We start from the raw sequence: 27,364 nt of genomic DNA on the forward strand, positions 1-27,364 counted from the left end.
GCCAAAATTCTAGTTCAAAAAGTTGAGGCACAGGAAATATTTGGTATCACAATGCACAGAGTGATGAAATCACTATAAATTTCCTTTGTGACAGTATAAAACTTGAATTAAATGTCTTGACCTGCTTTTACTTGCGTCTGTTGTAACACGTGAAATACTGCAATAACTTATTTTTTCTTTAGCATTTTGTGATATTCAGTATGGGGCAGTGTGTTACAGTGTTTAAACTGGTAACTTTCATTAGTTCATTCTCACAATATGTCTCTGATACAAATCCAGCAGTTTACAACAATAGAAGCATGTTTGGTGTTTGTTTTACTTCACTGCAAAAGGAAAAGAAACTCAAGAAAGTCAAATAAAATGTAAAGATTTTCAACCCTGCCCTAAGTCATTTGCCCTGAAACTGTAAAATACTCAATAAGTTCAAATCCATGACAGTTCTTGCTAGCATCAAAAGGGTTGATTGGTTTTATAGTAACAAACAAATTAATATCTTAATAGATTTTTTTAGTATTTCTAGCAAATTTACCTTCCAAAGACTCTTTGTTGTGCTAATTTTCAATGTAAAAAATATATTATTGAACTCAACATCCTGAATGACCATCTATTTTAAACTCTTCGTAGTGCCACCCAAAATTCGAAGTACGGAAGTATACTACACGGTCAGTGAGAACTCACAGGCTGTTTTTCCATGCGTGGCTGATGGAATCCCTACACCAGCAATTCACTGGAAAAAAGACAATGTTCTTTTAGCCAATTTGTTAGGAAAATACACTGTTGAACCCTATGGAGAACTCATTCTGGAGAATGTTGTGGTAAGTGTAACAGACATGGATAGTACATTGAGCCAGATTGTTGATTTATCTTCTTAACTTGCAATAGTTTAACTTGGAGATATGTTTTTTAATAATGAAAGAAAAATACTCTTATAAATTCAGTTTATAAAATCAATTTTACACTTATTTTATGTCCCAGGTCTGAGACTAGTATTAAACAGATAGTAGGAACTCATGAATGCCCTCCTTCTAAAATTGTTACTTTATTTTTTATGAAAATATTTTCTCAGAAAAAAATTCTAAGTGTCTTTGTTATATTCCATACTTATAACCGTGTATGGTAACAATTAGGAGAATGGAGATGTAAGAAAGTCTGATATGCTATTAAACAAGTATAAAAAATAGTTTTCGGGCTCTTTCAAGGTTTTTAAATAACCCTTTCTAATCATTGACAAGGAAACTAAAGTCTTAGGGATCTATGCACGCTGAGGTTTTTTTCCTATTCTCAGGTGGTAACTCATCCGTCTGCAGAATCGTAGCTATCAGAAGCATCTCAGTTTTTCACTGGTTGTCCCCTTGAGGAGGAATATATTCAAATAATAAAGTTGATCCCATTTACTTTATATGAATCAGACTCCTGGGATTACCAGGTATATAGTCCTAGTGGTAGGCTAGGTCAGTAGGCCCTAACTCAATCACATGTGCCAGCAAAAGTCTCATTTCAAATCTAAAGTTCCTTCAGTAGTAAGATGGATCATTATTTTACGTACCACTAAGAAAAAAAAATGTAAACAAGAAGCTAGAGCAGATGACCAGTTTTTAAGTTGTGTTCCAATTTCAGAGAGATTAAAAGTTAAGCTAGAACAGGAAGGGGGAAAGGGAAATTGGGAGTTCAGTTTTAGGCATCCAAGCAGAGAGTTGAAATGAGAAGTTCAGTATAGTTGGAATTTAGAAGAGAGATCTGAGCTGGAAATACTGGTACTCATATAGAGGGGTATTTTAAGCCATAAGTCTATATGAGTGCACCAAGGAATTAAGTGCAGATAAAGAAGAAATTAGGGCCAATGACTGGGACCTTTCACATGGCAACATTAAGATGTAATGTTGAGGGGAAGTCAACATTAGGAAATGGAAAATGAGCAACCAGTGAGATAGGAAGAACACTAGGGGAGTTGGGTACCCAGGAAGCCAAGTGAAGACATGGTCTCAAAGAGAAGGGAGTCATAGTTTTTTCACATGCCACCAATAAATCCAGTAAGATAGTTATCGGTGGGGTGTTCTCTGTGTCCCCACCTGTTACTGGTGGAAGTGGGCTTCTTGGGGTGCCACAGGAATAAGGGTTTCCTGAGCCTCCACCAGAAAATGAGGTATTGTAGAAAGTTTTCTTTCTGTGGAATGAAACCCCTGAATTTCCAAGGTCCCATCTCACTCCATCCTGCCCAAGGAAGAGTCCCATTTTATCTTCAGCAGAGCGAGGATTAAAGCCAGTGTCCAGAGTTTCCATTCCATATTTGCACAGTCCAGTCTAGCATCAGGCTAGCTTAGCTTGTGTTCCCAGCTGCAGTCCATTGTGCCGTAGACCATGCAGCCCTAGGCCTAGGGCCCCATGGCAGGCTAGCACATGGACGAGTGCAAGGAAGCAGGAGAGAAGCAAGGAACAAGAGAATGAACTGCTTTATCGGGGGATTTTACCCTTTCTAAGATTTCACGGGCTTGCAGTGGCTCCACCCCCTTTAGCCAATTACCCTGGTATGTTTTTTCTAGGTTAGAATGACAGACAAGCACCCTTCCTACTTCACTATGCATGCATCCATTTCCCCTTTGTCTGGTCTCTTCCCCAGTGATCTTCAGGGAAGGGACTGGTGGAAGTGTAAAACTGCAGCTTCCTGGTAAAGCTGCCCAGATGACTAGGCTTATAAAGTCTGGCCTCCCCTTGGTTCCTTTCCTGATATTAAGAACTAGCTAGTTACGATGGTAAGATGCGTGCCAAGAACTGGCAGTTGGATTTAGCAAGTGAAACTTCAGAATTGCAGGTAATACTGCCCCTCCTCTTGTTATTTCCTTTAAAAAGTTGGTAGTCTTTGGTGCCACATTACCCAGAGCGCCAACTCTACTGTCTAGACGCAGCCAGTCTTTAGAAATACTTGTTCTGTGTTTGCACAATGCAGAGCAGAAGTACACCAGCTGTTTGATAAACTTTAGAATCTAAAGTTTTGTGAGCTCTTGGGGCCATAAAATGCTAGAGTTCTCTAATGTATAGGCTCTTGTTTAAATTCGTATACATATTAATTTATGTTATGCCGAAAGCTAGACAGATGGGGCAGACTACAAGATAGAAATTTAAACAGTCTTTATATAAGAATGCTCCTTTGGGCACTAAGCTGTGCAGGTTTATGTATTTTGTCTAATTGATGTGAGACTGTAATTTTAAGCGCTATGACTTTTCTTTCTTTAAGCTGGAGGATTCTGGCACCTATACCTGTGTTGCAAACAATGCTGCAGGTGAAGACACACACACTGTCAGCCTGACTGTACATGTGCTCCCCACTTTCACTGAACTTCCTGGTGATGTGTCATTAAATAAAGGAGAAAAGCTACGATTAAGCTGTAAAGCAACTGGTATTCCACTGCCCAAGTTAACATGGACCTTCAACAACAATATTATCCCAGGTTGGTAATTTAATTCTTCAGAAGAGAAGAAATATGCCCACAAAGAACTCTAATCCAGTCTTTATTCCTTTAGCTGTGGGAATTGATTGAAAGTTACATGAGGAATTGATTGCTCGCCCAGGCTGATGTGGCTCACTTGGTTGGGCATCATCCCATGCACTGAAAGGTTGCCAGTTCGATTCCTGGTTGGGGCACATGCCCGAGTTGCAGACTGGATCCTGGAGGGGGGCATGCAAGAGGCAGCCAATCAATGTTTCATTCTCACATCAATGTTTCTCTCTCTCCCTCTCCTTCCTTCTCTCTCTCTCTCTGAAAAAATCAAAACAGAAAACAATTTTAAAAAGAATTGATTGCTCCACGTTCTGTAAAATGTGTAACGTGGTCTGGATTTTCACCTGTACCTCGTATATTATATTCTTACCATTCTTTTGAAAGGATAAGTTGGTCACAGGACCATATATTCCAGGACATAAGTAGATATTTTTAACCTAAAAATAATCTGTCTTCCCCAGGAGAAAAGTGTATTGTAAATACTGGCACCTAAATTTATCCCCACCGGATCTCCTTCATCATTGATAAATGAATTAAGTTGGCTACCATTAGAGTCTTAATTTTACAGAGAACTTGGCTTCTCACTGTATGCATTAATCTCTATTACAGTGTAGATTGATTATGTAGAAATTTCTAGTCAATATGTGCACTACATATTGATGTAGTTAGTGCCTAGAACTCAAGAGCTGGGACGACAAATATCTCCTTATTTGTTAGGCTTTCTTATGAGCATAAAGACGGTGCCGTAATAAAACTTGTCCAAAACTGAGTTCTGAAATACTGCACTATTAGAATTTAATAAATATCTTTCTAGAAATGTAGTAATAAACCTTAGATCTTTCTGTTACAAATATTTACGTTAATGACTGGAATTCATCAACTATATTACATTAATAATAATAGTATATGTCACTAAAGGAAAATAACGTACAAAAATATCTTAAGTACTATTTTCTGAAGGTGTAGTACTTATTTAGCTTTAAATTTTAAAGCCTAAATTTTCACTTAATGTTCAGCAGTATGAAATTTTAAAAGGTAGTTTGAGTGGGAAAATTATGCAAGATAAATATATACTTAATATAATTAGATATTGGCTGGTCTAATCAGAATCTTACTTAGTACCAGTTGCTTTAGGATTAACCTTATAGTGTACTCCAAATGTTATAACTACCTTTGTAAGTATTTATATCACCACTGATTATGGAGAAGTTTAAATTATTACAAATTTAATCATGTTGTCATTACCTAACTGGTGTACTTCTTCCTGGTGTACAGACATTCCTTCTGACCTGCCAAGTCAGTTGAATTGTAGCTGAAAAAAATTTCATGTTTTTGATGGAAATTGTTTGGAAGGAAAAGTGATGGTGAGATAAATTAAATGGAAAATGTTATATTTCTGAGTGAAAGATTTTTGAAACCCAGAGAGAGTATGAACCAGATTTAGGAGACACCTGGAAATGAAAGGTGTATTTTCAATCTAAAATAATTTTTAAAACATTTGTTTTCACTCTCTTTTCCTGCTTTTCATTCTTCAAACAAGCATCTATAGACAGAGCAAATAGCCCAGAGGAAGGGATCTGTGGGAAAGGCTGTCTTCTCCAAGGTCATGATGAGATCTCGGGTACAATTGCTGACTAACACATAAATCTAACCTGCAAAATACGGAGCTGTTGTGATTGTCTTCCTAGGTTACTGAGAGGCATTTGTGTTGTTCCCTAACTTGTTTCTCTCAGCCCACTTTGACAGTGTCAACGGACACAGTGAACTTGTTATTGAAAGGGTTTCCAAAGAGGATTCGGGTACTTACGTGTGCACCGCAGAGAACAGCATGGGTGTTGTGAAGGCAGTTGGATTTGTTTATGTGAAAGGTAGGTAGGGGGGTGCTCTATTTTTTATTCATAATTTACTTTTAATAAATGGTTTGCATTTTCCTTTCTTATTATGTAGTAATACACCATACCTTCGGTTTGTTAATCCATTTAGTCCTAATTCACAGATATGCAAATTCATAAGAAATAGAATATTTTGAACATGCAACTCAAAGTAGGTAAACAGTAAGTAAGGAGATCATTTGGCACAAAGTATAACCATCTGAAACTGGTGAGATTATCCAGTTGATTAGCATGAGCCGTTGATTTTGGGAAATTCATGGGGTTTGAAAGTGGCTGTACCCTTCACTAAATGACCTTTCTAAATAGCTCAACATCACAAAGAAATGATCAGAGCTTCCTTTTACTTACACTTGCCTTGTGTTTTTTCCCAGAACCTCCAGTCTTCAAAGGTGATTACCCTTCTAATTGGATTGAACCACTTGGCGGAAATGCAATTCTGAACTGTGAGGTCAAAGGCGATCCTGCCCCAACCATCCAGTGGAGCAGGAAGGGGGTGGATATTGAAATTAACCACAGAATCCACCAACTTGGCAATGGCTCCCTGGCCATTTATGGCACCGTAGTAAGTCGCACTGGAATTGTTGATCAACTGCCACAATGGATGCCTTTCTATAGGTGCCATGGATGGGAAAAGTTTCTCCTGCATTTTTATTTAAATCGTAAAATCTGAATCAATGGGTTGTTATAAAAAAACTGAAACAATGGTTCAAAGCTATTCTTTTTAGGCCTTTCGAAGAAGTATGAGCCATAAAATAATTTTTCTGCTTTGTTCTTGATCATTGGCCTATTAGTTAGCAACAGTAGAACAGGAAATTGAAGAATTACAAACACAATTACAAACAAATTTTAGGGCAGTTTTCATCACTAAGTCAATAACTATATATTAGGCTTTCCAAAAACTTCAATAATTTGGAAAATGAGTAGTGCTTTAAGTTATTCTAATTTGAGGGTCATGTGAATGAAATATTTTATCTAAAAATTTATTGGCTAGACTACATATGGGTAATTTGTTAACCTGTTTTTGAATTAATTGAAATAATAATTAAAATATGCTATCTAATTACCTAATCCAGTGACCACTCTCACTCTTTATTCTCCTTGGTTTTTAGTTTCAGCATTAGATGTTGTTGGTTATCCCCTAAATTTTGAACTAATCCCCATTAGAAAAGACTCCACATTTATTCATTTGTCCTGATTATTTTAATGTTTTTAAGTTACTATAAGAATAGCATCAACATGTTCCTTTAGTAAGGTAATTTTGGGTAGATGATTATTTTAAATGCTATTTTTTGCTTTGGTTTCCTAGTAAGTATTATCCCAGAGAGCAATAATGAGCTGTTTTGAAAAAAAACTAGGCTAGGGATTTCTTTTTCTACTTCTTTTTTTTTAACCTATTTATGAGGTTAAAGATATGTAGGTTTTTCTATTTCCATTTAAACTGTCATCTCAAAAAGAAAATTTCATATAAACTAGCGTCATGGTGAACGAAGTTATTTGCCCTGCTCTGTAAGCTCACGTTTCCACAAACGCTGCTTTTTCCTTAGAATGACGATGCCGGTGACTACACATGTGTAGCTGCTAACGAGGCTGGGATGGCGGAGCGCAGCATGAGCCTGACTCTGCAGAGTAAGCTGCTTCATTACATTCCAGTTAAACCCCTGATCAAAGCAATGTTGCCTATTAAAGCATGTCCACTTTCCTTAACTTTATAGCAGGTACATCAACGGCAGCTTTCAGAGTGTGTCCACTCTTATGATCTGCGGCTGACGGAGCCATTGTTATTGAGCATCAGGCAGATACAGTTTGGCACAGACATTTTTCTCTATTTTATCTAACACATGCAGTTCAAAATCGCAGGTGCTTCATGGCAGTGCTTTTTGTTTGCTGTTTGTTTGCAATATATTCCATTGAATACTCTTCTTATTGCCCACTGCAGTTCTTGTAAAGTGCTTGCAAAGATGCCATTCTGTGGCTCTTTAAAAGTGTGTATTAAACATAAAGACGAGTGTAAACGACCTCAAAAGTGCTCCAACTCTATCACTGTTTCCATGGAATAACTATGTGATCTAGGCAGGCTTATCATACTCACCATGAAGCCCCTCAGTACAAGCCCCCGGAAGAAAGCGCTTTCATAATTAGAAAAACAGGAAGGACTCCAGAGGCCCATTGGACAGTCCCCAGAACCACTTCAGGGACTAACCCCGCGGACAGCATCATCGAGTTGAGAACTTAAGCCAACCGACTTTAGTGAATAGGCTCAATACTGAAGGGGATGAATTTACATCTTCTTCCTTCACTATGGAGAGATGCTGTTGACTGGTATTTACTAACAGCTATTTGCCAAACCACTTTTCTGTAAGAATTTAACATTGAATAGATGTTTTTACAATGTCTAAGACAGTCTTTTCCCTCCAGCTTTATTGCGGTATAATTGACAAAATTGTGAACATTCAGAGTGTGCAATGTGATGATTTGATATACGTAAGTGTTGTGACTTGATTACCACAAAGAAGTTAATTAACACATCCATCACCTTACCCAGTTACTGCTTGTTTTGGTTTATTTTTTGGTGAGAACACTAATGACCTATACACTTAGCAGATTTCAAGTATATAATGCAGTATCATTAACTAAAATCACCATGCTATACATTAGCGCCTCAGAACCTGTTCATCTTGTAACGGAAAGTTTGTATCCTTTGACCAACATCTTCCCATTTTCCCATCCTCCACCCTCTGGCAACCACTCATCTACTCTTTGTTTCTATGAGTTGGACTTTTTTTTTTTAAGATTCTACATATAAATGATAGCATATGCTACTTGTCTCTCTCTGTCTGGCTTATTTCATTAACACAGTGCCCTCCAGGTCTATCCATGTTGTCTCAAACAGCAGAACTTCCTTCTTTTTTTAGGGCTGAAATATATATATATATATATATATATATATATATATATATATACACACACACACACACACACATACACACACACACATACATGTATTCATACTCCACACATACACCATTTTCTTTATCCATACATCCATCAACAGATACTTAAGTTGTTTCCATTATCTTGCTAAGTGCATATTTATCAAATGATAACCTTGTGGAATGTTATTGGAAAAAAAGTTGAGTTTGATGATCAAATAAGTCTGAGGGGAAAAAATATTAAGCAACATTCATTCATTTATTAAATATATATAAAGAACACCCACTATATGCAGTAAAGTTTCTATATTTCAGGTCTTTCCAAAAATGTTAATATGCTGATGTGAGTTATAACTCAACAAGAGGAGGATATAAAATGCCGCATTTCCCAAATAAATGTTATTCCTGTGAAAACTTCTCCCTTCCTTGTTTGGGTGAATGTAGGTAGAACATCACATGATTAATCTCTTCTGAAAGAGTGTTCCACTGATCAGGTTTAAGACAGGCTGCATTAGATGAGCTCATTTAAAATTACTGACAGTAAACACATTTAAATAAATGAGTCATATAAAAGAAGCCAAAAAGATAATTTGTTTAAAATTAAGATTAAAGAACCAGAAACCATGTCTTCATTTAGAGAAAATGACCATGTTTAACTGATCATTATGTGACTGGTGGAATTAAGTCAACCTTGAAAGATGTACATAAGGAATTTTATTGTTGGATTAATTTACAGCCTTGTGTGCATTTGGAAATGTTCAACTATGTTATCTAAATTAAGATTCTGAGTTTTATTTGACACTTTCTTTGACCATAATAACATGAGCAGATGAGCTCATTTGGTCATTATGTTGCCATTTAGTGTTGAGCGATTAATCTGAAGTATTTACTTTATTCAGCAAGCTTATTGAATGCATAATGTAATCTGAACACTGGGAGAGAAATGAAAGTTCCTAATGTAAACATCAGTAGGAAGGCAGTTATGTAGGATGATGTGGGCGTTTATATAAATAATACATTAATGACTCTCCCTGAGATTCTAACTTCATATGAAAAGACAATACATCAGTAATATCTTTACATAAAATACTAGCATATTAATGTCACAATAAAACACATTTTACTTCTATCTTTTTGTTTTATGTTCTATTATTCCAGATATACTTCTCGATCTAAACTATGCAGCCACCACCCTGAGTTATCTGATATTTATTCCCTCTCTTTGAGCAGTTAATCCTTCCTTTTAACTCAATCCCACTAAAACACTGCTGTCATCCCACCGTATTCCTTCAAGCATATACACACTCCCCTCCGCTTACCTATTTAAATGCAAATCCTTCTGATTTTCATTTGAAGATTTTAACCACGTGTTTAAAACCTTGTATGCCACAGGATGAATCATCCTTTCAAAGCTAAACCCATGGCCATGCTATTTTCTTTTCTCCAATAGGCTCCCTTCTCTTATATATAATCTTACCCATTTTTGAAAATGCAGTCAAGCTTCTTAACTTCTATGAAGTCTTTTATATTCTATCTTGACACTGTAGACTTGTAAAACAATAAATATTCAATCAGCAGCTATGTACAACTTCTTTTACATTCTCTCCAATGACTTCACTGGAGCAGGTATCATCCACTAAAGGAACTATTAACCCCTACCTCCTTCTTGAAACTCCTTCCTTTGGTTGCCAGGATACCATTTTCTCGGATTTTCTTCCAACTCTGTTAGTACCATTGATGGGTTTGCCTTCTGTCCATCTCTTAAATAATAATGTTGCAATATTTTCTGTCTCTGGCCCTCTTCTTCTCATTTTAGACTCACTTCTGGAATAATCTTACCCACATGTGGAAGACTCACAAGTCTGTAGTTTCAGCCCAATTCTTTATTCTGAACTCCAGAAATGAATATTCACTTTCCCTCTAGACATTCCTATAGCAATGTCCCACAGACACCTCAAGTATAGAGACGGTTCTAAATGGATGCAAACCACCATTCCTTACTCCCTCCCAACAAATCTGTTCTTCCTCCAATGTTCTATCAAGTTGCCGAACATACACTATATTTCCCAAATCAAAACCCTGTAGTCATTAATTCCTCCCTTTACTTCATACAATTCAATGAAAAAGTCCTATCATTCCTACTTTCTTGATAATTCTTGAATGTCTTTTTTCCTCTCCATTTCCAGTGACATGCTTTCATGTGATTTATTAAGGTATTTTTGTTTATGTTCCATGTCTCCACACATTTACCTACTCTACTAAGTTGTATTCTACCTATCCTATTACTTCATTCTATAGGTATATTAAAACACAACTCAATAATTAGTTACTGGTCTATCTTATCAGTAGACTATGAGCTCCTTCAGACTAGAAGACGTTGTATCTGTTATCTCTGTATCCTCAGTATCTAGCACAATGCCTGGGAAATAGTAGGCTCTCAATGTGTGTTTAATGAATAAATGAATGATGATTTGTAATGAAAGAATACGTTAATAATGACTCTTTACCACAAAAATTATATAAGTGAAATATGTGAATGTTCATCATGTAAAAAACAGCAATGATAACAATAGCACTAATACTGTTTTGGTCTTAGCTTATCAAAGAGCTGTCCTACATCATCTTAGTGGAGTCTAACAAGAATCCTTCAAACTAGGCACCATCTTTAAGGACATAAAATCTCAGAGAGGTAGTAAGGAGTGGGAGCAGGACTTGAATTCAGAAACCTTGACTCCAGGTCCCATGCTCTATGCCAGCGGTCTCCAACCTTTCAGACCTCACAGACCACCAGTGGTCCACAAACCACCGGTTGGCGACTGCTGCTCTAGGCTACCCTGCTTAAGGATTTAAAATTTTGACTTTTACTAAATAAAACAGCTATGAAAATTCTATTAATGGTAATTACAACCTTAGCAGTTGAGAAGCTACAGTGTTTTATAAACAAATTAACCTAATTTTAAAAATAATGCTACTACATAATATTGATTAAAATGCTTATATTAGTGCACCAAAACTAAGAAGCATTATGTGCTTTTTTTTCCTGTAGGTGCTCCTGTTATCACTCTGGAGCCAATAGCGACAATTATTAATGTTGGTGGCAAAGTCATATTGAATTGTCAGGCCACTGGAGAGCCTCATCCAGCCATTATGTGGTCTCGTCAAGGGCACGCTATCCCCTGGGATGACCGAGTTAATGTGTTGTCCAACAACTCGTTATATATCTCTGCTGCTCAGAAAGAAGATACATCTGAATATGAATGTGTTGCTCGAAATCTGATGGGTTCTGTCATGGTCAGAGTACCAGTCACAGTCCAAGGTGAGTGTGATCAGATGGATATTCATATTAAACAGCACCCGGAGCAACTCAAATCTTAAAGATTACTAAGCATCTTAATCCAAAGCCTCCTTAACCCTTGAGACACTTCTGGCTTATGGAGCTCGGACATAAAGCACACCACAATTTGCAGGCTGAAGGGACTAAATAGATTAGAGCTAAAAAGTATCAAGTTAATCATTTAAATTCCCAAACTGAATTTTTTGATTGAAAAATAGTCCACTTTATTCTCAGAAATTAATGTGTATATTTTGCTTTTTTTTTAAGGCATATTCAAAAGGTAAACAGTATATGAACTTCTTGGCTGTGTACTTTCAGTAGCCATGTCCGCGTGAGTCAGGGTTGGAGTCGGGCAGAAACTCTAGTTAACTGAAGTTCTTCTCTCAAGCTTAGATTTTCATTTTGCCATAAAAGAGAGTTTCCCTAAGCAATTTCTCAGCAGCTCCTGACTTAGCTGTCGACCCAGTGCACATCTTAATGAAATCCAACTTGCAGGTTTTTTGTTTACTGACAGAGACAAAGTAGAATGTCTTCTTTGTAGTTCATGGTGGATTTTCCCAGTGGTCTGCCTGGAGAGCCTGCAGTGTCACCTGTGGAAGAGGCATCCAGAAGAGAAGTCGCCTGTGCAACAACCCTCTTCCGGCCAATGGTGGGAAGCCTTGTCAAGGGTCGGATTCAGAAATGCGGAACTGCCAACATAAACTGTGTCCAGGTACTACTCTTTATTTGACAGATAGACATGTGTTCATTTCGGTTTCTAATGATGGGTTGGCCCAGAATTGGTACTTTATTTTTTATTTTAATATATTTTTATAGATTTCAGAGAGGAAGGGAGAGGGGGAGAGAGAGAGAAAAACATCAATGATGAGAATAGCCATTGATGGACTGCCTCCTGCACATCCCACACTGGGGATCTAGCCCACAAACCATGACCTCCTGGTTCATAGGTCAACTCTCAACCAATGAGCCACATCGGCCTGGCAGTACTTTCTTTTTTTATTGAATTTTTGGGGGTGACATTGGTTAATAAAGTTATACAGGTTTCAGGCATACAGTTCTACAGTGTATCACCTGTGTCTTGTATTGTGTGTTTACCACCTCAAGTCTCCTTCTATCACCATTTATCACCCATTTACCTTCTTCTGTTTTCCCCCATCACCTTTTATTCTCTCCTTGCCCCAGGATTAGTACTTTCAATTGAAATGTATCTCATGATCTCATGGTGTAGTGTTTCACCTTTGTGCAGTGCATGGTAGCTGGTCAGAATGGAGCCCTTGGGAAGAATGCACAAGGAGCTGTGGACGTGGCAACCGAACCAGGACCAGAACTTGCAATAATCCATCAGCTCAACACGGAGGGCGGCCGTGTGAAGGGACTGCTGTGGAAATGATCATGTGCAACATTAGGCCGTGCCCAGGTGAGAAGCCACCGATGAGCAACACTTTCCTGTTTTTAACTCCCATCAAGGGGCCATAATGACCTTTTCTTCTTCGCTGTGAAAAGATGTGATGGCCTGTCCCCTGGAATATATCCATTCTCCGTGTACTTAGTTCTGTCTCCTGGATGAACTTGGGAAGGCAGAACATGAATAAGTAAAACACCTGATTTAATTGAACACGATTAAAGGCTCCAGACTGTGGTGCATTTTTAATCATGTAGAGAAAACATAAGTCATTACAACTCATAAAATTTTAGAGGTGATGACGTTAGGTAACACCTAATCCAGTCTTTCATTTTCAGGTGAGAGAAATAAAGCCTAGAGAAGTTAAAGGGGGTTCCCAGAAACACCAGTTAGGGAGAGCTAAAATAATAATAGTTACCAGCGGCTAAATACCTATCATGTGCTAGGTGCCAGGCTACGTGCTTTATGTACGCACTGTTTTTTGACTTTGTGGAAAACCCTACAACATAGGCATTATGGGGCTCTTTGAGGTTCAAGTGACAGAAATCAAACTTACAGAAGCTTAAGTAAAAATTCTCCTTTCAGGTATGATTGAATCCAAGGATTGGGCCAGTAGTTTACTAGCATGTTTTCCACCTCACATTTCTGCTTTCCTCTCTTGGCTGTATTCTCCTTTAAACTCTTTCCATGTGGTGGAAAAAATGACTGCGGCAGCTCCTGGCTCACGGGGCCCTATAATATCAGGCCTCAGAGACAAAGAGCTCCTCTCACTATCAACCTCTGGGAAAGGCCCCTGTTTGATTTTGTTTGGATCCCGTGCTCACCTCTGACCTTGAGTCCAGGAGAAGCACACTTTGGTAACCATCGTGGGTTACTTAGTGCCAAGAGGATCAGGGCTCCTTGTTTGACAGCTTGAAAGAAATAGAGATGTGGCTGTTCACTCATTCATTGATTCATCCAAAAAAGAATATTTGTTAAGCACCCATTCTATACTCAAGGCACTCTTCTAATTGCTCAAAACTAGAATGATAAACAGATAATAATCCTATATTGACAAGCATAGAGAACAAACTCACATAGTTGAAGTGATGGAGCAGAACTAGGAGCGACGCCTTTGCTGAGACAGTCAAAAAAATGAAATCAATAAACCAAACTAAGATATTGCACACTATTGTACAGATGAGAAAACTACGATTCAAAGGAAATATGAGAATTGATTCACTGAGATTACATAGCTGGTTAAAGGTAAATCAAGGATTTAGACCCAGGCCCATCTGTTTCCCCAGCCTATTCACTTAGATTCTGCGTATCTTGATTTGCAGTTCAGAACTTCCATTGCATTTAAAAATAAAATACTGTCATGAAATCCTAAAGAAAATAAACAAGAAACCAAAATATTTCTTCACCTTGAAGAATTAGAAAGCTAATTATAATAGCATACTGTGTCAAAATAAAACATACCTAACGACAGCAATCTTTGTACAGTTTGTCAATGATGATACCTGTATCATGAAAAGCTAAATGATTTTTATAAATGCCCTGGAGTCCTTGAACACTTCCTTATTTTCTGGTGCAAATTGATATTTTAGGCTTATATTGTACTTTCTCCGCCCCAGTTAGAATGGTATTTTTAAACTTCCAATCCTCCCCCTAATAAAGATAGGTATCTTCTGGAATGGACCTTTCTGCTGGCATTTGACAGCCATTGTCATTTAAAAAATACATATTCTTACAGATTACTTAAAGAATGAGCATTTTTAAAGTGTTGGGGGGGGGGGTTAAATCATTGAGAACTTTGAGTAAAGAGTGGCCATACTAGCTCATAGCTCACACCTGTGCAGGACTTTAAAATGGTGTGTGCTGTAGTGATCCCAGCAATTTTCATCTATAAACTCATTCTTCCTCACCCTGACCCTCTCAAGGCAGGTTCTTTTATTATCTGGATATAGCATGTGATAAACTAGGCACAGAAGGCCCAGTAACTCGTCTAGGACTGCACGTTTTGCAAGAGCAGAGCAGTCATTCAGACTCAGGGCATCTGGCCCAGAGTCCCTGCAAGGACCCTGTTCTGCTGTCTTTCCAGAATCAGAATTGCAACATAGTGTAACAACAAATCCCTCTTTTATGTTTTGCATTTTTCCTATATACTGACTCCTCCACCGTTGTCTTTGGTATTATTTTTTTTAAAATATATTTTATTGATTTTTTACAGTGAGGAAGGGAGAGAGATAGAGTTAGAAACATCGATGAGAGAGAAACATCGGCCAGCTGCCTCCTGCACATCTCCCACTGGGGATATGCCCGCAACCCAGGTACATGCCCTTGACCGGAATCGAACCTGGGACCCCTCAGTCCGCAGGCCGATGCTCTATCCACTGAGCCAAACCAGTTTCGGCATCTTTGGTATTATTTAGACACCATGATGTTTTATTCTTTCTCTGATTTATATTATCATGACTCTGTTTTTTTTATTGTTATCATTCCATTCATATAAAAGAAACATTTCAACTCCACCACATTGTATATCATGAAGTTCATTTCTGGTTAAGGTTTTCTTTATTGATTAAAAATATATATATATCTTCGGCCAAAAACCTCTATTTATATGTAATAGAAACTACACAGATAATAAATGAATAAACATCACCCATTTATAATCCTCCAATAAAAATGCATCTATGCTCTAAGACTTTATATGTAAGAGGTGTGAGCTTTTGTTAACCAACAGCCTTGAAAATAGAATATAGGAAAATAATTAGGACAGCAGAATTTTTTAAAATCCCTTAGTCCATATATAAGGACTTTGAGCATCAACAATCTGAATTAATAAAGAAATAACTTTGAGTAATATCTGCCAAATATTTAAAGGCTTTTTCCCATTTGTTTACTTTTAGTCAAATACTTTTTTAAAATATATTTTATTGAATTTTTACAGAGAGGAAGGGAGAAGGATAGAGAATTAGAAACATCAATGAGAGAGAAGCATCTATCAGCTGCCCCCTGCACACTCCCCAGTGGGTATGTGCCCGCAACCAAGGTACATGCCTTGACCGGAATCGAACCTGGGACCCTTGAGTGCGCAGGCCAACGCTCTATCCACTGAGCCAAACAGGTTAGGGCTAGTCAAATACTTTTCAGTGCAAATTCTTATGAGTTAAAATAAATTTGTGTGACTGTGTTTGCCTGTATCTATAAAGTACAGGGACATGTAGTCAACTCAATTAGAAAACAGTTAATGAGAAGAAATTTTAAAATTTTTCTAAAGCAACCAAATGATCATGTCTTGGTTTTCAGCTTATTATTTTGATGTCTCTTAAATTGTTAAGAGAATATTTAGACACAGACGTTAAGGCCCTGTCTTGGTTCATATCTCCATTAAACTGGGTGACCACAAAAACATACTTTATGAGTCCCATATCTAGATATGACCCTCAAAACAAACGTATGACCTGATACTGACTTAACACATTAGAGAAACCATAACATTGATTCTCAGCCCATGTACCTGGTAAGAAACATAAGGTTGTTCTTGTCCTGCGGTCAGATGGTGCAATATGTTAGTTACCACATCAGGGGCCTTAGCCACACTTGGAAAACACTGGTCAGTTTTTTTGTTGTTTGTTTCGGAAGGAGGTAAGTGTGTTATTCAGAACTTTTCATTCATGAACATTATGTAATGGAGACTTTTTTCCCCCAAAGAGTACAACTGTGCAAATCATCAGGTTGTTGAAAGATACAAGTACATTTTTAAACCTGGAGCTGAACCAGGCTTAAAGACGTGGTCTTGTGATCTGGGGTCCAAGTTATCATGGTGGGAACATTTGTATTGCCCATAACCGCATCTGGATCTGTTATATAGCCTTGTTCCTAAGCTTCTGGTTCTTTCCACTTTCCCCAGAGCACAGAGCACAGGCAAATGCTCATCCATCTAGGATTTTAAAAGTCAGATTGTCTTTACATCTGGCAGTTTGATTAAATTTTTATTTTAATAAAGTAGCTTCTTTGGATAATGTTAAGCATTAATTTTGGCATTAGTTGGCCTTCAGAATTTCCCTATAGACTAATTTCCATGAAAATCTAATCAGAAGGAGAAAGGAAGAAGATCACTCATGTTTTCTTTGGTTCCATTTTAGTTATTATTTTTTATTCTGGGCTAATTTCACTCATTACTAAGTTAATTTTCATCTCTAATGTTTGTTTTTAATACACATGGTGATGTGACTTGACTCTGTCTCTTGGGATATTTGTAGTTCATGGAGCATGGAGCACTTGGCAGCCTTGGGGTGTGTGCAGCAGAAGTTGTGGGCAGGGGACCCAGACAAGAACAAGACTGTGCAATAACCCTCCACCATCGTTTGGTGGCTCCTACTGTGATGGAGCAGAAACACAGATGCAAGTTTGCAATGAAAGACACTGTCCTGGTAAGAGAAATGCAATGTTTATACCCTCAATAAAGAAACACTGACTCTTATCTGGCTACTGTGTCAGTAAGAATCAATGTCAATAAGAACATTGCTCAACCTAATAATGCCCAGTTATTAGACATTATTAGGCAGTTATTAGTGTTTAATCGGCTTTTTTTTAATCCTCACCTGAGGATATGTTTACCATTGGTGTTTAGAGACAGTGGAAAGAAGGGGGAGAGACAGAGAGAGAGGCATCAATGTGAGAGAGATACATCAATTGGTTGCCTCCTGCACATGCCCTGACCAAGGCCAGAGATCAAGTCTGCCCTTGACTGCCCGAGGTACATGCCCTTGACTGGAATCGAACCTGAGACCCATCAGTACGTGGGCTGATGCTCTAACCACTGGGAAAATTGGCAAGGGCTAACATCATTTTTAAGTATTAACGGAGCACATTTGTTTGTTCCTTAATCCAGTTGATGGCAAGTGGGCCAACTGGGCCAGTTGGAGTGCCTGCACCGTGTCCTGTGGAGGAGGAGCCAGACAGAGAACAAGGGACTGCTCTGATCCCGCCCCACAGTATGGAGGAAGCAGGTGTGAAGGGAGTGATGTCCAGAGCGATTTTTGCAATAGTGATCCTTGTCCAAGTGAGTGTTGGAAATAGTGAGTCAAAATTATACTTTCTTAAAGTTCCACTATGGCTTTTAAGTCCTTAAAGTTATAACATTCTGTGACTTGATTCATCTACCTTCGATGTAGGGCATTAAAATGTTATATGGTTGCTATAAGTCTGTATTATACCTTAGAAGTAATTGATTTGTATGGGCAGGGACTGTGTCCGATTTCATTTACTCCATGGGACCAGTTGCAGAGTGCAAGGGCAGCGGCACCCTGACCTGCCTAACTGTTAATAATGTTGATGATTCCTCTATGGAGGTAGGCAGGCAGCTCCCTGCCTTAATTTAGTCACCAAGCTAGTTTCTTCCATCCCAGCTAGCAGCATCTGAATCCACCGTATCTTCAGTGTGATAGCCTTGGCTCATCGAGAGCCAAAGATCTTGTCTCAGTCATATCCTTGAGCTCCTGGAATACTCTAAGACTCAGTAAATGTGTGTTATATGGAATTGAACAGTCACTGGGATGTATACTCGGTTTTTGGTCAAAACAACAGCTGGTCCATCTACCTCTGGAAGTTGCCTCTTTATAGATCTGTATGTTTCCTTTCATTTCCTGGGGAGAGTCTTTCCATACCTGTTGAGTGAATGTCATTGTTCAGCACGTCTCCAATGGTTCTGCATTGTAGCTCATGGAAACTGGAGCCCTTGGAGTGGCTGGGGAATCTGCAGTCGGTCCTGTAACGGAGGGCAGATGCGGCGGTACCGCACGTGTGATAACCCTCGACCCTCCAACGGAGGAAGAGCTTGTGGGGGGCCAGACTCCCAGATCCAGAGATGCAACACTGACATGTGTCCTGGTGAGCTCCCCAACTCCTGCAGTAGAACAAGCAAAGCATTCTATGTAGTGTTATTGTAGCAGCGCCATCCTCTCAGATCTTAAAATAAAAGTTGCATAGGCAGGGCCACCCTACATGACAGTCTTAGGACCGATTTGTTCAGATTGACCATTCCACTCTTGTTCACAGTGGATGGGAGTTGGGGAAACTGGCAAAGTTGGGGCCCGTGTTCTGTTTCTTGTGGAGGAGGCGAAAAGACCAGAAAACGGCTGTGCAACAATCCAGAGCCATCTCACCGTGGGCGCCCCTGTCCAGGAGACGCCACCCAGGTTTCCAGATGCAATATACAAGCTTGTCCAGGTAAGCAACTCAGTGAGATTTTGAGAGAACTACTGCTGGCACATTTATAACCTTTCTGCAAAGTAAGAAAAGGAGTCACTCTGGGCCCACAAATTACAAAACAGTGCCATCTCTGGGAGGAAGAATTGGGGGAAAATACTTCCCTCCTCCAGCTGGTGCTGCTCTACCCCAAAGCTCATGGCTGGATTTTAGCCTCTGCTTGCCACTTCCCAGGCTCCCTTGTGATGGGATCTGGTCTGCAGAGCCATAAATAGCAGTCCTGGGTGTGAAGGGTAAACGGGTGTGAAGACGTGGGGAAAGCCTAGTTGAGATTTCAGGCTGAAGAATGAGGGTAGAGCAGAAGCTGAGCATCTAACAGGAATACACAATTGGAGGCTGTTATTTCACAGATGTAAAAGGGGAGAACATGAGTGTGGAAGGTGAAATAGAAGCCAATTCAGTTTGAGGACAAAGAGTAGGAGGAATTCAATTCAGCTACCACAACTCAAATCACACAACATGGCTAGCTATTGTAAGTAATGTAAAAATTTAGGAGGAACGAAGTCAGAATTCTAGAACTAATGGGTTTTAGAAAGAGTTTGCTGGAGTCCTAAGAAATGGTGGGTTACCCAGCCGGTGTGGCTCAGTGGTTGAGCACCAACCCATGAACCAAAAGGTCACCGTTTCGATTCTCGGTCAGGGCACATGCCTGGGTTACAGGCTCAATCCCCAGTAGGCAGCGTGCAGGAGGCAGTCGATCCATGTATCTCTCTCATCTCATCAATGTTTCTATCTCTCTAGACTTCTAGCTTCCTCTCTCTCTGAAATAAATAAAAACATTTTTTTAAATGGTGGGTAGTCCTAAGAGTACTTGTCTCAGAGCATAGACTTTCTAGGCGAGAAGCAGAACAGAAAGAACAGTTTGACACTGTTGAAGTTTTGAGATATGACTGGACTTTCCAAAGCTTTAAGGTTGCTTTAGAAATAAAATGTCCCTGGAAATCAAGAAGGCCCATTTGGCACAGTAAGAGAGAGAGAGGTTATATGAAAAGATTTATAGGATCTAGCCAAGCTACAGGGCAAGTGTCTATCAGTCAACTGCTCAACGTATCTTCTCAACATATCAGCTGATTACCAAGGATTCCGAGGCTCTTCGAACATGTAGGCATGGCAATAAGTCCCATTTCCGTGAAGGCATTTGGTAGCTCAGCCTCTGGTGGTATCAGGGCCCCAGGGAAGGAAGTCCAAATATACAGACAGTTTGGATTATAGAGTTTGGCAGAAAGTTTCAAGGGTCCCAACTAGGCTGGCCGGACTAGGAGATGGTGGTTGAGCACTGGGATTCAAGTTCTTCCTCTGTGAGACGGGGGAACCAAGATCATAGTGGGAGGCCATGCTTGTTAGCAATGACCCAGAGAACTAAGGGAATTAGTGATCCTTCTGAATAGGGGAACTGTTCCCCTGCCTAGAAATAAATATAAGGACCCATATGGCCTACCAGGTCCTGATTGGGCCTGCTCTCTACTTTGCTGCATTATCTTGCAGTGTGGTTCCCATTGCTCTCTAAGCTCTCACTTTTGGTTTCTCCAATATAGCAAGCGACCACCTCCCCAAAGGGTGACGCATGCCATTTTCTCTACCTGGAAAGCCTTTCTCCTGCCTTTTTCCCTGGTTTAGTTAAGACCTCTACTTTTATTAGGTTGCTACTCAATTTATACTTCCTTTTCAGACTTCCCTGAGTAGTAAATCTTACACATTAGTGTAAAATTTCAATTTTGATAGAATTCTCATTAATATCTATCTTCCCTATTCAGACACAAGCTCTATGAAGACAGGTCTCATGTCTTTTTTTCCTCTTTCTTATTACTGCTGTTTCCTCGATACTTGATGTCCAAATGAATGTAGTCCAGAACCTGAAGGCTGAATCAAGTTGAACAAAATGTTTTCTCTAATAAAGTAATGCAAATTAAAATGGTGAAATAAAAAAATAACGATAAAATGGTGAGATACTATACTAACTGTTTTTTTCTGAGATTGAATATACTTATATTTCTCCCTAGTATATAGTACTTGATAACAATATCTGAAACACCTGGTGATTATTTTAAAATATATTTCATTAAAATATATTCTTAAGGAATATTTATAAATTTCACTATCAGCTTCTTCCCATATTTTTCTTTCTCTTATCAAAGCATGCAATTTAATTGAGAAATAGTCATTAGCCACCCATTCTGTTAGTAACCAGTAATTTTGTTGAGCAATGGGAAGAAAGCATAAAATTACTGCAGAGCTACTTTTTAAAATTATAATTGTTTTTCAATCTGATTGTCTTGATATGAATTTTGCAGCACTGTTAAAAGTATGATATCTTGAAAATTTTTCTTGTTAAGCATTTTTAAAATATGTATGTAATAAGAAGAACTTGATAAGCCCAAGATCTGAAATCCAAGCTGGACGATAAAACCCCTTAGATATGTCACATTTATGTTAACAGTGACCTGTCACAAGGCTTAGGAGCTGTTTTTTGCTGGTGAGTCCTCCGGTCTCTTTGTTCCCGCTAAGGAGGCAAACAGGTCAAAGATCATGGGTTTTGATGCCAATCACATCTGTGTTCAGATCCTCATCCCACCACCTTCTAGCTGTAATGATGATTTCTTTGAACTTTCTTTTTCCAGTCTTCAAACTGTGGTTACTTAAAATAAACTACCTTATGGGATTTTGATACAATTAAAAGAATTATCACATATTAAATGCTTACTATAGTGCATGACATGCTCAATAAACTCATTATTATCATCATTTCATTACCATCAGCAAACACCCACTTTATTTTGGCTTTGGGACTGGACGCTGATTGTATTCTTTGGATTGTGAAATACTGCTATGATGGACATAGATTGGAAGGAGCCTGGATTTATGAGGGATGATGAGTACTACATTAGAGTGGAATGTTTTGAAAGCTTATTTATTACACTCTTAAATTCAGATGTCATGATCTTTTCAAATGGTTGAGAGAAGATTTGTAGCATCTTTGAATACTGGCCTTCTTTTCTCCCATGTGATGTTGATGAAATTACTTCCTTATCCAGGAATGTTTTTCCTTCCCCCAATAGGTGGGCCCCAGCGAGCCAGAGGAAGTGTTATTGGAAATATTAATGATGTTGAATTTGGAATTGCTTTCCTTAATGCCACAGTGACAGATAGCCCTACCTCTGATACTAGAGTAATACATGCCAGAATTACCAATGTGCCTCGCAGGCTTGGTAAGTTTCTTTACTTATCGAAGTAATCAATAAGCCTCTTCTTTAAAAATGTATATGTTAGCCTTCATCATGTTATTTCCAGTTAAAAGTTTCTAGAAGATGTTACTACTAAATGATCAGTATAGTAATTCTATCCCAGTAGTCAACTCTTAAAGATGCATGAGATACTAATATTTATTTTATTGTTATTCAAGATTATTTAGGTTGCATGCTTTATGAATAACATGCTATGAAACAATAATAACAGGGAACTGTAAATATTTTGCTTTGTCACCTGATGTATCTCTTTTTATATAGGTCCAGCAATGCGAAAGATAGTTTCTATTTTAAATCCCATTTATTGGACAACAGCAAAGGAAATTGGAGAAGCAGTCAATGGCTTCACCCTTACCAATGCAGTCTTCAAGAGAGAAACCCAAGTGGAATTTGCAACTGGTTAGTGCCAGCTCAGCTTTGTATTCTATTACTATAAAAATATGATTGCCTTAAAAGTCCGTGGTTAAGAAAAATATATGATATGTTCCCACAGAGAATAATTTAAGTCTTTGAGGCAATCTTATCATAAATGATATAAAAGCAATTTTATATTTCCCTATAAATTTTTACTGACATGGGTCCCTAAGAGTTTTCAAACAGTATAGTCATTTTTATACCCCAAAACTTTTTTCTTGTATTTCCTGTGTCTTTTCTCCTTAAACTTTTAGAAAAAAGTTTTAAAGGCCAAACAGAATAGGAAAATGAGTCTTTGCTATTAATTAAAAGTTTTTGTATCTAAATCTGAGATTCAATCAGAATACCTTCTTTATCAAAAAGATAGAAGTAGCCTGGCCAGTGTGGCTCAGTGGTTGAGTGTGGACCTATGAACTAGGAGTTCACAGTTTGATTCCCCATTGGGGCACATGCCCAGATTTCATGCTTGGTCCCCAGCAGGGGGCATGCAGGAGGCAGCCAATCAATGATTCTCTCTCATCGACGTTTCTCCCTTGCTCTCTGAAATCAATAAAAATATATTTTTTAAACAGATGGAAGTAAAAACAAGCAAATCTTAATGTGTTTTTGGTTTATCCTTAGAGTTAATGAACTTGTATTAGCTATTCATTGCTCTTTCCAAGTGCCCTCAGGTCCAATTCAAACCTCGTCAAAGGCGATCAAATGGCAGTGACCTTTAAGGAAGAAAGACCAAGGGAGGGCATAGCTTTAATCATCCCAGAAGTGGGACTGTCATGACCATCCACTTACTAAGATGCTTCTATGCTACTTCTTGAAACATTGGGAAGAGTCTTGTAGTTATTGCCAGTTCGCATGATGAAGCTGACTGTCCCTTCTCACAAGCAACCCATTTTTGTAGAATTGTCTTGTAATTGCTTGTGATTTTAAAGTGTGGAATCCTTCACACAATCATATCCTACATTTATGCCACATAAAAAGATTTCAGCCGAAACCGGTTTGGCTCAGTGGATAGAGCGTCGGCCTGTGGACTGAAAGGTCCCAGGTTCGATTCCGGTCAAGGGCATGTACCTGGGTTGCGAGCATATCCCCAGTAGGAGATGTGCAGGAGGCAGCTGATCGATGTTTCTTTCTCATTGATGTTTCTAACTCTCTATCTCTCTCCCTTCCTCTCTGTAAAAAAATCAATAAAATATATTTTTTTTAAAAAAAGAGATTTCAGAAGAAAATTCGGTAAGCCTACCTTTAATTTGGGAACTGAATGCTAATTTAATACTCTTATTGCCTGTGTTTATTCAAGCTTTCAGTAGAATAACATAGCTGACCTGGAATGTAAGGTAAATCTGTTCTGCGCTTACACAAACCATATAGTTCTTGCTGCTAAAGTGAACGCATTGTCATTCCCAGGAGAAATCTTGCGCATGACTCATATTGCTCGGGGTCTGGATTCCGATGGTGCTTTGCTGCTAGATATTGTCGTGAGCGGCTATGTCCTGCAGCTTCATTCACCTGCTGAAGTCGCTGTCAAGGTAAACTGTCAAGATAACTTGCTTTCACTGTTTATTGGTGTAATGGTAAGAGTAGGAGTCAAAGATCCATAGGAAGAGCACAGAGAACTTGTGTCGTTCCCCTTGTTTGCTTCGGGGAGTAAATGTCTAAACCAGTGCGGTTAGAAATGGCTATCTGGTCTTTGTTTGCATTTGCCAAGACATGGAAACAACCGAAGTGTTCATGGGCAGATGGATGGATGGATAAAGAAGATGTGATACATATGTGTATATCTCAACATGGATGAACCCTGACAGTATGTGCTAAGTGAAATAAATCTATGGAAAATGACAAAAATCATATAATTTCACTTATATGTGGACTATAAAATGAAAAGTAGCCCTGGCCAGTTTTCTCGGTAGTTAGAGCATCAGCCCACGCACCAAAGTGTCACAGGTTTGATTCTGGTCAAGGATACATATCTGGGTTGCAGGTTCAATCTGCCACCTTGGTCATGGCATGTGCGGAGGCAACTCACATCGATGTTTCTCTCCCCCCCCGCTCCTCCTTTCCACTCTTTATAAAACAGTGAGGAATAACAAAAAAAGAAACCCAAAAAAAGGAATAAAGAAAAGCAAACTCAGATACAGACATACAATGGTGGTTACCAGAGGAGAATGGGGTGGGGGAGAGTGAAGTGAGTAAAGGGGACCAAATACATGGTAACGGAGGAGACTAGATTTCGGGTGGGGAGCATGCAATAGAGTACACAGATACTGAATTATAATCTTATACACCTGACAATTGTATAATGCTATTAAGCAATGGTTCTCCAATTAACTTAATTTAAAAAAATCTTCAAGGACAAGTCTTTCCAAACTCTTAGTGATTTATTATTCTGCTTATCAGAACCGAGATCACTGCTGTGTTGATTTAAGCCATTTGTTTAATTTTCTTCTCACAGAATAGTAACTCTTGCATGAAAGTTTTTGTATATCATCCATAAAAGATTCTGAAATTAAAGAATAAATAATTGCCCTTTCACATCTTTTCTTGACCTACAACTCTGATTCCCTTATGAAACTATAATTTATAACAGTAAAATCATGAAACTAATGTAATAATTAAGAAGTTCATATTTTATTTCTTGGACTCTACTATAGTTTCATTTAGAACTAAAAATATTTAGCCTCTAAACCATTTTTTCTCATTCTGCATCTCATAGAGCCCTCAAGAAAAAAATAGGAAGTGTCATGCTGATCCTCAAATCTGTATTGTCCTCCTTAGGATTACACGGAGGACTACGTTCAGACAGGTCCTGGGCAGCTGTATGCCTACTCAACCCGGCTGTTCACCATTGATGGCATCGGCGTCCCATACACATGGAACCACACCATTTTCTATGACCAGGCACAGGGAAGAATGCCTTTCTTGGTAGAAACACTTCATGCATCCTCTGTAGAAACTGACTACAACCAGTTAGAAGAGACATTGGGTTTTAAAATTCATGCTTCCATTTCCAAAGGTAAGTTGGTTCAGACGAAGTCCAAATCTTTCTAAAAGGGTTAAAGAATTGCATTGACCTTCAGAATAAGGATATTAAGGCGTAGACCATACACAATGACATCAGTTTTTTGTGCGTGTTAATCTGGTTTTTTTGGTGGTAAAGCCAGTCAGGGTGTACTCTAATACATTTGTTTTACTAATATGCTGCTTCATATAGCATAATGGAGTTATTCTATTCTATATGCACAGGGAGGTTTAAAAATATATATTCTGTCAGATGGTTTTCTTTGGATAATAAAATCCATTTGTTCTTGTTCTGAATTTTATACTTTGTCAAGGAATTTTTTAAATTCCTGAGATGGGTACATGTTAACCTAAATTAGTCCCAACAAAGTTTTCATATTTTTAAAGCAGTGCAGCAATAATCAGGATTTCCACAGTCATTTCTTGTTCCTGGAAGTTATAATTTTTGAACTGCTTCTCATTTTCCAAGCATAGTTCTACAACCCTTGATCTCAGTAGCCTCCCAATGCTATGTGGTTCTTTGATGTGTCTGTACCCTGGGTTTCCTTTTCAGTCATGAGAGGCACCGCAACAATTAGCATTCCCTATTCCATGGGGTTTGGGTGGTAGGAAACACTTGCATGTAGTGATGTTGAGACTGTTTGACTTTAACTTTGAACTTTAGGCTCCCATGAGTACACTTAAAATTATTCATATTGGCTTTGTGAATGTGTATGTTTTGCTATGTGCTGGCTTTCCCAAAATAGATCCAAGTAGATTTAAATAGCATCATATTGTTTTATCGTGCTAGAAGAAACACTAAAAATTTTATTCTTACCACTTACTCTTGTTTTTATTGGTTATGCATGTGACCATTTTTTTTCTTCATTCATAATGGTTTCATTACATTTGTGATCACTGTAATCTAGGGACTTGTGATCATATTATTTGAGATAATCCTGGATTCATGAAGCCTCATATCCAGTGGTACCCATGGCCTCACACCTCCTCCAGCCACAAATCGCCACCAACACTTCACTTTACTGTTGTCATGCTCAGGTCACTTGGACAAAAGAAAAGAGCCACTGGAATAATTACGTTTTCTCTTCCTCAACAATGCCTCCTTTTCAAATCTAATCTGTTTCTACTTTTTCTAGTACCCCATATAATTTAAAAAACATAACTTGGAACAGGCCTTTGGTTAAAAAATAATTTATATCATCTGGGGCTAGAGGAATTAAGGTGATTTTTGAAAAGTCATGTATAGTTTTTACCTAGTTGTGTAAATCCGTTAGGCCTGAAACGGCTGGAAGGTCTTTGTGGTACTTGTAGGGGTGTTGTTGGGGGATCGGGTCCCACTATATGACATTTAAACCCCCTTGCTATCCTTAGATACTATGA

At 38.4% G+C, this 27,364-nt stretch overlaps 1 protein-coding gene across 1 annotated transcript in view; it reads left to right on the forward strand.

Annotated features, from left to right (window-relative positions):
* HMCN1 (hemicentin 1) overlaps positions 1-27,364 on the forward strand; it is a gene marked incomplete at its 5' end in the record, with an annotated part of 289,007 nt that overhangs the window by 235,122 nt on the left and 26,521 nt on the right. The window contains 16 exons of the mRNA XM_081113289.1: positions 625-815; positions 3,233-3,446; positions 5,231-5,365; positions 5,761-5,951; positions 6,934-7,015; positions 11,366-11,635; positions 12,195-12,365; positions 12,900-13,070; positions 17,306-17,476; positions 17,938-18,108; positions 18,765-18,935; positions 19,104-19,274; positions 22,370-22,519; positions 22,817-22,954; positions 24,374-24,495; positions 25,742-25,979. Coding sequence (XP_080969415.1) covers positions 625-815; positions 3,233-3,446; positions 5,231-5,365; positions 5,761-5,951; positions 6,934-7,015; positions 11,366-11,635; positions 12,195-12,365; positions 12,900-13,070; positions 17,306-17,476; positions 17,938-18,108; positions 18,765-18,935; positions 19,104-19,274; positions 22,370-22,519; positions 22,817-22,954; positions 24,374-24,495; positions 25,742-25,979 — 2,757 coding nt within the window. The remainder of the gene's footprint in view (positions 1-624; positions 816-3,232; positions 3,447-5,230; positions 5,366-5,760; positions 5,952-6,933; positions 7,016-11,365; positions 11,636-12,194; positions 12,366-12,899; positions 13,071-17,305; positions 17,477-17,937; positions 18,109-18,764; positions 18,936-19,103; positions 19,275-22,369; positions 22,520-22,816; positions 22,955-24,373; positions 24,496-25,741; positions 25,980-27,364) is intronic.

Source organism: Myotis nattereri, assembly GCF_964212035.1.
Source record: "Myotis nattereri genome assembly, chromosome: 18".
Taxonomy (NCBI): domain Eukaryota; kingdom Metazoa; phylum Chordata; class Mammalia; order Chiroptera; family Vespertilionidae; genus Myotis; species Myotis nattereri.